Here is a 12,324-nt window from a genome sequence, read left to right as displayed (position 1 = left end):
ATGTGCTGTTTTGGAATGGGTTGTAACTTCAGCTCAATCTTGAAGTTTGAACTTGACCATTGGGTCTAGTTAAGTGTTACTCAGTCATCTTTGGTTATTTTGGCCCATGTTGGCTTCCATATCTAACCATTGTCCAGCAATTCACGCCTCTTTACCTAGCTAATCCCAAATGAGTGCTGTCCCCTGAGCACAGATCTGCCTTCTTTTTAGCTCCAGGATTGCCTCATTTCACATCTACCCCAAGGCTTCCTTTAAGGGTTTTCAGCCTTAACCCTGTTGCACCTGAGATTCTTCCCAGCGTTTCCAAGACCTGCCTTGTACTGCTGCTCCTCTGTCCATGAAAAAAATACTGCTTTCAAGATCGTGGGGACTAAGTTCAGCCTGATTCACATAGCAACACTATTAGCCCTCAAATACCGAACAACAACTGTGTTTAGGGATGGAGGGGTGTTAATGAAGGTGTTTTGGTAGTATTCCATCTGAATAAATGTACTCTTCTTTTGTTGTGATTTCAGCAATCTAGGTTTTCCTGGCAAGCTGCTTTTTGGGTAATAGCTAAGGTATCAACTACTTCTATATGCCTTCATGTTTTTAAAAGGTTTTGTGCTTAAGGGTGTTGATTTATACTCCCACATATGGTGTAAGGCAAGGGTTCAGCACCTGTGTTGCTGCTCTTTATCTTCCCGTTCAAGTTGTAATTAACAAGGCTGAGTTCACCACATTGTGCTCTGCAGTGAAGTCAATGGTTTGGATCAAATCAGTTCTGTTCAGTTAAATAGGTGGAAATCCAGGTACACTGGGGCACTCTAGGTGGAAGAAATGATAGAAAGCTGGAGGGAGCTTTGCTTTCTGTATGAAAAATATTAAGTACTCAGTTTCAAGATGTTGAATACTCCAGACTTGCTGCTTGTAACCTCTATTCCCTACTGCCAAAATTCAACATAAATTCTAATCTCTATGTCACAGAGTATACAGGCCTCTGTGGACCTGGGAAAGAAGTTGTTCTATTCTGTATTAATCAGTATACAGATGTCAAGAGTCAGCTGAGATGGCTGATTACCCCACTAAAGAACTGAAATACAGGGAAAAGTGTTGTCCCAGATGTAGCCTGGAAGAGAATTTTCTTCCACAACAGAAACAGATTGAAAGCTTTAAAACAAGTTCCAAAGGAGCGAGAATGTTTTCTGTTATGTCATGTTTTGCATTGTTTTGTTTGCAGACAATGAAGAAAGAGAGGCTATTAATGGCTGGAACCCCAGCAATCATTATTCTCTTTACTGAGTGATTGGGAGATAAGTTATATTTTGTTTCCTCTGTATATATTATACCAGGCAGGCCCAGGTCTCGCAAAAATTTATGTATATGCTTATCTTGGTTATCATACATATTGATCCTGATCTTGGACATGCAGAAGAAGAAAGTAACTGGAGGCCCAGTATACTTGTTCACCCTTCACAGGTTTAGACTGAGCAATCAAGGTATGCTTCTCTCTAATATTTAGAAAATGTAAACAGTAGATATGGTATTTGCTTCTGCAAACTCTGTACATCCATAAGGTTCTCAAAGTGCTGCAATCAGAGGTACTTTTAAAGCAAATTTGGCTCAGTTATGTACTTCCAATTTGCTCAGTGTAATATTCACCATTCACATTGGTGATCCACATTAACCAGCTTTCTTATTTTGAAGAAAAAGCTTTCCTTTTTCCTTGTCTTCTGTATTGTTAAAAGCAAGGAAGTGCCTCGTCAGGGACTAGTGGGGTCCAAGGTGATTGCTTTCTGGGAATGAGTGGTGCTTTCACATATTACATTGCTTCTGTGCAGACATTACCATCTGAAATTTCCAATAGCTTTTCAGAAGCAAAGAGGAGCAGAATCGAAATGACCTTTTGCAGGAGAAGGTTGTTTTGCTTTTCTTTGATTTCTTCCCCCCCCCCCCCAGTATATGAATATTATTTCATTCTTAGATTTTAGGGGGAGGTCAGTGTCATACCTGAAATAATTGTTAATAGTTGTCTTGACCTTTTAACTCTTTACTTTAAGGCCTGCTGGAAACCCAGTCTTTCAGTGAAGCAGATGAAGATGTGGTCACTGATGTTGATTTCACCAATATGATTTCTGAAGAAGAAAAAGAAGAGTTAAAGATTGAGCTAGCCAAGGTAATGATTTTGAATTTCTGTGAGTGTTACTGTTTCTCCTTCCTTAAACTGGAAGATATTAATTGTAGGATGAAGTACACATCATAAAGGTATATTCTTCCTTTTTAATAAAATTATTCTAGGCTACAATAATGTGAAGCTATTAATTTCCTTAGATAGTTTTTGAAGATAAAATATCTTCTCCTCAATAACTGTAGAGAGAAAGTTAAACATACCTTACCATTTTAGGCAAGACGTGCCTTTATAAATAAACTTTCCTTTATAAAGAATGAAAGGTGTTCTTATTAGATCTCTGGTATTGTTACAGTGGTTGTGACACCTGATGGATAAGGTGCTTTATGTGGTGCTCAGAGGAAAAGCTAATGATGATGGTTACAGAGGAGACTGATGATGATAAGCACAGTAATTTCACCATGTTTTTGTTTCCTTTGGCACTGATGTGTTTAGAGAGGGTTATATTTTTGGTTTGCATTTGTTCTTTGCTTAATTAAAGAACTTCAGGAGATGCCACCATGAAGATGTTTAAAAATAATACTTAATAACAAGTAGTTGGGATGAAAAAGGTGTGACCCATGTGGTCTTTTTACTACAAAGATTAAAGAGATTGTCTAGATTTGGTCTACAATGTGAGGGTGGATTCAGTTTTAATTACTGCTGCTGAATACCACAAAACCAGAAGTGAAATTCCAAAATGGAAAATGAGGGAATGGGAAACAGTGAGGGTTTTCTTATTTTAAGTATGAAAGAAATAATAGAAGTCACAGCTGTATGAAGAGGGGGTATTGTTTTTGTCTTAATTGAAACAATGAATTTTTTTAAGACAGTAGGTTGGAAACTTCACATAGCAAGAATGACATAACCCATTTGAATAGCAGGAAACACAAAACTTGGGACTGTGAGCATATACCCTCAAAATGTAAACTGGCTAGGGAAAAAACATTCTTTCATAATTGTTCTGTAGTGCTCTGTGAAGCATTTGCTGCTATTACACACAGAATGGGTGCATCCAGAGGACAGCTCTTTTGCAGGGATTGATCCCTGTCTTTTATACAACAGAAATATTTAAATTAATTTTAAGTTGTAATATTAAATACTCTAATAAGTCACATTCTTAATGACTCTCAGGTCATTTACCTTCAGTGCTGATTTAGGATTTTCTAGTGAAACAAAGTCCAAACAATTGGGTTTTTTGCTTTAATGTTTTATCAAGCCTTGTGTTTCTGAGTTGCTAGTTAATTTTTACTTCTTTGCTGATCTGGTCACATCTGTAAATAAGAAGGAAGCTGAAACTTTACATGTTTGATTTACCACGTAGCAATGAGATATGAGTCGGGATGTTCGTTATTGGCTTTTCGTCAGGACCAAGGCAGCGGGCACTCAGTGAAACACAGGAGGTTCCCTCTGAACATCAGCAAACACGTTTTTACTGTGAGTGTGAATGAGCACTGGTGCAGGTTGCCCAGAGAGGTTGTGGAGTCTCCATCCTTGGAGATATTCAAAAAGCTGTTTGGGCACAGTCCTGGGCAACTGGCTCTAGGTGGCCCTGCTTGGGCAGGGGCTTGGACATTATGAGCTCCAGAAAACCCTTCCAAGCTCAGCCATTCTGTGATTCTCTTCTCTTTTTTTCTGGTGAAAGGGACTTAAGAGGCAGATGGCAACAAGGGAAAAAAAAAAAAGAACTTGCAGCCATCTGAGAATGATATGTCTCTCTGAAGAGTTTCTGGGCATCCTTCCTGCTTGCCAATTCCTGCGGGAGCAGAGAGTTCTCAGTGGCTCATGGTAGAAGTGCTTTAATTCATGTATGAACACAAAAGTGCAAGATTGCCTTTCAACTATTACGAGCTTAGTTGACCTAGAAATTATTTTCTGAATTGCTTGCAGCAGTTTACTGGCATACAGCTTATGCTTAGAAACAAAATAAAACTGATAATTATGCTAAGAAAGGTTTGGAAAACTTGAATTTAGAGTGAACAAAGTCTAAACTTAAATAAGGCTTATGATTCTTAGAAAAGACTGTAAAACACATGTAAGACCTTGACTCCTTCAGAGAGAAACCTCTGTGGGAATTCGCTAATGTTTCCTTTTGAAAAGCTGTTAGTCTTTATTTTCCAGCTCCCTCTGCTCCACCGGTGGTAGGTTTGTTTTCTTCCACATCCTTATGTGTTAGGTAATACCTGTTTGAGCCTGTAGGAACAAGCACCTTTCTTCTCATTGTTCTGAAAGGTTCAAGTCTTCCTTAGTGCTGCAATCACTTACTAGCTGATATAATGGGGAGCTGTTGTGAGCACCTGTTGTGCATGTATTTAAACAGAAAAAAATATGTTCCATCTCTGTTGTGTATCTGCTGTTTATATTCTCTGTCGTCTTCCTCTTCCTCCTTCCCTCCTGACATTAGGAGGGGAACTAGTACTACTGTTTTTTGACAGGTTTCTTTTATACTCTTTTCCTATTGCCCTGCTAGTAGTCTCTTTGTACTGGAAGCTTTTCAGAGCATGGACTAACTCTGTTCTTGTATTTGTGGTCTGGCTAACAGCAGGGCTCTGACTCTAATCGATCCTTGGAATTTCTACAATGCAAGTAAAATGAGTAACTCTTACAGGAACTTAGAACAGTAATTTGAATTAACAGAGGTCAGTCTGACGCTACAGAATAATAGCAGAAAATTGTAGCCTGAAAACTTTATGTAAGGCCAGAAGCTTGTTAGCAGAACAGATTTTGTTGGATTTTTTTCTTTTTTCCCCTCCTCCTCCCTTGGTGTGAGGAGCATGGTACATGACGGGGGCTGAGGTTTTGAGCTATCTTGCTCACTGCTGTCAGTTGTCCTTCCATTATGCTCATCAAACTAGTCATTTACTCCTTGCTGTCTCCCCCGCGCCCATACCTTCACAAAAGCAGCTACCTGGTTTGATCTACAAGCTTTCTAGCTGATGCACAGGTTCTAAGTTCAGCTATGTGTGTTACTGCATGTTTATTCCCAGTTTGAGGAAAGATGTGAGTACCTTTTCCTGCAGAGTTATGGCTAATTTTCCCTGATGTCTCTGGGTGCTGTTCACCGAAGGAAAAACTGATGAATCAACAAGTACTCAGCCTGGAGGTATAAAAGTTGAGCTATATGATTTGGTGCAGATGTGAAGTACCTGTTATTTTTTGTGCTATGTTATTCTGTTCACAGTTACAATTACTTTCTTTAAAAGGCTACCATAGTAAGGTGCTCACATTTCCTTACAAATACTTTATGTGTTTTAGTATACATGTTAGAATACTCAGAATTTTGAAAAGGGGTAATAATCCAATAATAATCACTAGCTTACTAAATAGAATAGCTAATCAAAATTTAAGAGTCCCCTGGATTGGCTTCATTGAGACACAGTTTTTCTGTATGTTGCCTGTAACTTTCTTTGTATCTTCTGACATAAAATGGAGTATGTGAAAGAACGGTATACAGAAGATGCAGTCTTGTGGTTTGATTTTGGTTTTTTTTTTCCTGAAAGCCAGTGAAATGAGGAAAAGATTATTTTCTTCCTCACAAAGTGAACTTCCTTCTGTTATCAAGTACCCCATCGTAGCTGCTCTTCCCGCTAGTGATAGAGTTGATCTTTCCTTATTACATTTTTTGTCTGTTACGTGTTTTCCAGCTTTTCTTACAGGATATAGCTATGCAGAGAGTTGATGCTCAATTCTAGCACAGGCAGGCAGATGCATGCTGCAGGCTGGCTGCCACAGCGGTACCTGTGGTGGTGAAGTGAGCCTGCCCTGAGGACCCAGGGTGTTTCTGAGCCGTGGTTCCACAACGTGAGAGGTTTTGTGGCACTGCCCTTTCAAACTTTCTACCCCTACTATGTTCACCTGCGTGCCTCCCGGCTGGCTTTGGCAGCATGACTAGGAGGTGCTGTGCTGTGAGCTGGTGTGACGCAGCTGTGCAAGGGTGGATTGTGGTGGTGCAGCTGAAGACAGGCGTACCAGCTCACAGGGCTGGTGGGAGTTCATTCGGACAGCACTGGCTCCAAGACCTCCATGTCAGGGGACCATGGCCTTGGTTTCTTTGATGGCTTTGCTGTAGTTGCAAGCTCATTCTGAAGTTTCTGTCAGCATGTTATCACACTGCTGGTGTTGGTTGCATAACTTGCTTTTTATTTCTTTAAAACAATACCTGACAAAGCCTGTCCCTCAGATACTTCTTACTCCTAAGCAGCCCTGTCTGCCTTCCTTTCAGTAGTGGTACATATAGCAGACCACAGCCTCGATGGGTGTAGTGCTCCTGCTGCTTTAATTGATCACTGCCTTCCCCTCTTCTCCAACTCCAGCCACTTGTTCCTGCCCCTTGTGCTGTGCCCACGCAGGTACTTGCACACCTCTCCGCACTGGATCTGGGAACTGATCCAGCTAAAAATAGCCCTTGTTGTTTCTGTGATGGCTTTTACCTGGTTCAGCTCCCCCAGCGAGGCGGGCTGTGCAGACAGCCAGGCCAGGGTTCTACACGTTCGGGTGGTGTAATGGTAGGGAAAAAGGATGGTTAATCTGACTTAGAAGTACACATTTATCTATGATGGCTTCTGTTTTCTGTTGGGGCCCCTTAATATTTTGATCACTTACTGTCTTGATCTTTAAAACAAGCATACTAAATACTCAATTTACTATTCAGCTTACTATTTGACCTATTCAGCAGTATTGTTCCAACCAATAGCTGAATCTTTCCACCTCCACATTTTATATAGTACCGTGTGTATCTCAGAATATAGATAATGCCAACTGACATAATTTTTTATTAATAGTAGTTTGTCCGAAATGCTTCATTTCACTGAATAAGTACTTTCTGGTATGTTTTTTATGAAGTGTTTTGCGAGTGTCTACTGGAAAAAATTAAAAAGGTTATATGTTAGAGAAATACTGGGGTGGGGTTTTTTTTCAGGCATCCCACGATCTTAAAAGGACCTTCAACCCTCTAAAACATACAGTTTTCCCTAAAATAATAAAAAAAGGCAAAACAAGAGAAAATACTTTTTTGTGTTTGTGTGCCGAACTTACCTGGACTTTACTGTCCTTCCATATTATTAGTCAGTCACAGGTTTCAGAGAGTCTTCTGTCACTGACAGCTGAGCACTTGAGGGAGGCTTTGTATCTTCCATTATTTTAAAATGATGGAACTTGAGGAGGATTTTGTCAAATCAAAACTAGACTCTGATCTCTAAAGCAAAATAATTGTTTAGTACAGTCAAAAATGTTCATAATTATGCCATTGGGCACATGGTTAATGCTTGTTCGGGGCTTTACAGCTTTAGGTGTCTATTCAATGGAACAGATGGAAAGTAATTTTAATAGGAGCCCTGGAATGTTTACATGTCCAGGTACCTAATGATCAGCCTAGTGCTAGCCGATATGGAGAGCATTAATGTTTAAGTACATGTAAGCATGCTGGTATGGTTTTAAGTTAAGTTCTTTAGCAGTGTTACTCAGGCAGACCTGTGCAATAAGGGGTTTGCGGTGGGTGGGAAATAACTAAAGGGAGCTCTGAACTGCTGTCTGAGGAATGCTGGCGTTTGTGATTTCTTCTTTCTGTAAGCATTTAACCAGTTATCCTCTCGGAAGATAAACTCGCGCTGCCTCTTGACAGTGCTTCATTTGCAGGTTAGGAATATAGTGCAGCAAAAAGGACATGGGAAGGAATAAAGCAATGATGAATTCTTACGTATTCTACCGGTGAAGTGTCAGTATCACAGGCATCGGTGAATACTGGTATCTGCTTCACTGAAGTCATGATTTTGCCTTGTGTTCATAGTCTTGCCGCTTAATTCCTGAGCTGCTTGAGTAATTTAGATAGCAGATAGTGACAAAAGGGAAACTGATAGCTGGGGGTTTCAAGGGTGAGACTTTTCAAGAACAATGAGCACGAAGCCAGTTTTACAGGGAAGTAGAATGCAAGAGTGTGTAAAAATAATGCTGGTATTGACATCCTAAATGTAGCCCTGGAGGTCAGCAACTCATTCTGTTGGTGCTTGTCTCATTCCCTGCAGCCTGTGGAGTTAAATCACAAGGAGACTGTGGTTCCAGGGAACTTAACATATGGTAATCAGACACATTACCATATGTTATCTTATTAACATATGGAGGAAGGAACACAGTTGGTAAGGGAACTTCTAAACCTGAAGTGAAAGGCAGCTGCTGTGGTGTCACTTGCCCTTGTTAGCTTCAGTACTTTGAGCGCTGCTTGTGTGAGTTAGGAGGCTTGGGATGAAGAATGCAAACCCTGCTTGCGGGTGTGCTGCCCAAGGGGGAGGATCCCGAGCCAGTGGCAGGCTGATTCAGTGGTCCCTCATTTCAGTCAAGTGTTCTGGTCCCTGCCTTGCTGAAACACTGGCTTGGTTTAAATGTTTGAAATAACGTCTACTGCAGCGAGAATTGTATCCCTCTGCCTGGGCTGAATGATGTCTTTACCACTTAGCACAGTTTGCTTAATGACTAGGAGCTCTGAAAAGACTAATCTGCTGTATTTTCTGAATTATTCTATCCTTTGGGTAGGACCTGTTCACTCATATTAACAGTCCATCTGCTAGAAATTTTTAATTTACTATTTTGAAATATGTAGGGCCTAAAATATATAGATAAAACTCATGTGACAAGGACGTAACTTTATGATACTCTCAAGTCATGTATTATCATGCAATTTTTTTTTAACCTGTTCCTAAGAATTTTCATCAATTTTATTTTTTCATGAGTGGAAGACTAAAAAAAACTTCAAATATGAAGTTAAGCCCATGGATTCAGAGAGAGATATCTGCCTGAATTATCCAGTCTTCTGTTCTGCCCATTCCCATTTTACCAGTGAATGGAGAGCTGATGTTTGAGGCTGCTAATGCTCTAAGGCAGATCTTGGTGAAGTCGCTCAATAGTCCCTTCCTGGAGAATTCTCTCTTATCAGATGTGTGTGTATGATGGTGCACATAGGTGGCATAGTTTGAGACATTCATTTAATGTAGTGTCAGCTCTGTTCTGGACATGTCTTTGTGATCTCCTCAAGCACTTGAATCTTTCTGTCTCTCTAGTCACCTACAGAAAATGCAAGTTTATGTGAGAACTATTTAATCTCTTAATATCGTATGTGTTTATCATTCTGTGAGAACAGGCTAACATCTTTCTCCTTCCTCCTCCCTCTTTGTGTCTCTCAGCTAGAGGATGAAATTTCAACTTTGCGGCAAGTGCTAGCAGCCAAAGAAAAGCACCTGGTTGAAATTAAACAAAAGCTTGGCATAAGTCTGATGAATGAGCTGAAGCAGAACTTCAGCAAAAGCTGGCATGATATGCAGACCACTTCTGCGTGAGTACAGACCTTGCACAAACTCATTCTTTTATGTTGTGTAGCGTGTTGGGGGTACTGTCTTGATGATCCTTGGTGTGAAATTCAGCAATTGAAACTTGCCAGGGGGAATAGATAGCAGGGACAAACATGTCAAGCTTCTTGGAGCAAGGAGACCTGGAAAAAACCCTTCCACAGTAGCAACATGCTTTGCTACTGTGTCTTGCAAAATCACAGCAAGTAAAACTGTTGTGGCACTCAGAAGGTATCTTCGTGTCCCATAACACATTCCTACAGAGTCCTTACTGAGGAGAGAAGGGACCTTTTTTAATCTCAATGTATTCTATTTTTCAACTTCCAAAAGAATCTATGTAAATAATAATAATAATAAAAATTACCCAAACATTAGCAGCTATTAAAAAAAAAAAAGTACCATCATCTGAATTATAAAGAATAGTGGCAGGATTGTTTGGGGTGTGACTCTGTGTAATTCCTGGTTTTGGTTATCCAAAAGAGGAAAAAAAACAAACCACAAAACCCAAAAAAAAGTGTTGGAGTAACTGTACCATCTTTGAGGTTATCGTAAATCCTACATACGTTGGGTTTTTTGTTTTTTTCCAGCAGTGTGTTCTCAGGCAAGTCCCTGAAGTCTCTCACAGCCTTTGTTTACCACTGTGTAGAACGGGTAACTACTTCACAAGTGTTCAGTGAAACTCACCTTGTGTAATGTATAAGCAGCTTTGGGTTCCCAGGGTGAAAGGTAGTGCAGAAATGTGAACAACTGTTACTCCACTGCTGTGGTTGAAATTATTTTAACTTGATTTTTTTTTTTTTTTTAAAAACCAGATCAATTATGCAGTGGAACTCTGTAGTCTAAGTCAGTTGCTGCTTTCCAGGAGGGTGCTTTTTAAAAATGCACCAGTTATTGGATAAGGAAGCAGGGAAGGGAGGCTATTTGAGCTGCAGCTTGCTGCCAAGAACTGCTGGTGCAAGCCTTTCACCTCACATAAGGAAGAAGTTAAAAATATACATACGGACATAGTGGTAAAACCTATCCTGAACCTGCCACAAAAAAAAAATGTTCAAACCCAGGATAGGTATTGTTACCTGTAAGCGTCAGGTACTTTTTTTTCCTCCGTATCTCTGGTGGAGCATCACTGAGTGAGATGGTGAATAAAACTATGAATTCCAAAGCTCTAGGAAGGCCATGATAATTACTGAGGGACTGGTCTCAGCTTCATACTGATCTTTACCCTTACACATATGAACATACCATATTCCTCTAAGACTTTTTGGGCTGAATTAATAGCAACATTGGTAGAAGGAACCACCCACCTTTCATCAAGTGCCGTCTGAAAAATTATTTGATTTTTTTTTTTTTAAGTTGACAACTGAATTTGACATTTTTGGGGAGAAGCAAGAGTGAGCTCCTCTACAACAAAGCTGAGCTGGGAGTCAACAGCAAAGCAGGCAAGGCAGTGGCATCACCCATGAAGGAGCAATCCCACAGTACCTAAACAAAGAGAGCAGAGCAGGTCCAGTGACAGTAAACAGGGTTAAGTGAGGAGGTCAGATCTCCAGGTGAGTCTGCAGTGAGGAGCTAGGTCCAAGGTCAAGCCAGGCAGTCAAATCTGTGGGTCAGAATCAGTGACATACCTGCACAGATACAGACACCAGTAACATATCTCAGGCAAGGACCAAGGGCTTAAATACAGCCTAAGCTTTAGTGTAGCTCCCAAGTGATGCAGGGAAGACTCTAACAAGGCTGCTCCCAGCTCTGTCACCGCAGTCTTACCCAAGGTTATCAGTTGTGCAGTGTGACAGCTGGCCTTGAGCTCAGGTGGCCAAACCTGTGGGAGCAGTGGGGAAGAGTTTGCAGTGCCTCTTTGTGCACTCAAGGCCCTGACAAAGACTTGGAAAAAATATGTTAGGAAGTACTTTTTTACATTATTATAATCATTCTTTGTGTTTTAATTAAAAATCAAATAAGACATAAACCCCTTAATAGGAAACATAGTGTGTATGTCTACTGTCTAACTTTTGGACAATTTCTCAGCTAGGCCCTGTGTTTCGAGGCATGTCATTAACAGGGGCACCCTTGCTGGCTCTATGAGGATGTCTGGCATATGCTAGGAGAGCATAGTCTAGAGACACTGACCTTTAGAAGAGAAGAGAGGCACAAGGCACCTGAATTAGAGTTACTAGGAGACACTAGCAAAATTTTGAAACAAAAACTTTTATTTTTACTTGAAATTTGGTAGCAAATTCCAAGACAGCTTTTCATTTTCCCTTCACGATGTTGACATTTTCCACAAGGACAGAGAGGCTTAGGAGACTTTATCACTATGGTAGCTGCTACTTTTTTTTTTTTAAGATTGGTCATGGTCAGAGTTTCAACAACAACAAGCCATTAGGCGATGAGTGTCCATAAGTAGTTATGTGGAACTGAGCAGCAGGAATCCATTTGTGCCTTTGAAAGTCCTGATGTCCACTGTCCAACCGCTATATAATTCTGGCTGATGCACATGCCAGTACAAATCATGGTAGTCCAGCATTCTTCAGAATGGATGTGTTAAGTAATAAGGTGATTCATTGTTGCTGCACCAAAATAGCAATGGGATGGCATTACTCACTAAGATTCTCTGATTTCTTAAGGACGAAAATCCTGTTTTAAAAAATAAAAGTTCAAAATATTTACGTGTCTGTACTTTAGGCTTCTAAATCCACGATTAGTCATTTTAAATCTTAAAAACACCTGTTTTTAAGGAGGCAAATTTTGCTTTCATTCCGTCTTGCTGGGTTTTGTAACTGCTGTGCTTTTCTGGAAGTTAAAACTGCTTTTCTTTAATAGGGAACTTTTCAAAGCCACAGAGAAAGA

General features: G+C 40.2%; 1 protein-coding gene across 3 annotated transcripts in view; it reads left to right on the top strand.

Annotated features, from left to right (window-relative positions):
* TPD52L1 (TPD52 like 1) overlaps positions 1–12,324 on the top strand; it is a 59,347-nt gene that overhangs the window by 18,408 nt on the left and 28,615 nt on the right. For all 3 annotated transcript variants that reach the window (XM_064447362.1, XM_064447361.1, XM_064447360.1), the window contains exons 2-3: positions 2,040–2,155; positions 9,319–9,467. In XM_064447362.1, the coding sequence (XP_064303432.1) occupies positions 2,040–2,155; positions 9,319–9,467 (265 nt within the window). The remainder of the gene's footprint in view (positions 1–2,039; positions 2,156–9,318; positions 9,468–12,324) is intronic.

This window comes from Phalacrocorax carbo, chromosome 3 (genome assembly GCF_963921805.1).
Source record: "Phalacrocorax carbo chromosome 3, bPhaCar2.1, whole genome shotgun sequence".
In the NCBI taxonomy this organism is placed as follows: domain Eukaryota; kingdom Metazoa; phylum Chordata; class Aves; order Suliformes; family Phalacrocoracidae; genus Phalacrocorax; species Phalacrocorax carbo.
This window is presented reverse-complemented; position numbering and strand designations above follow the sequence as displayed.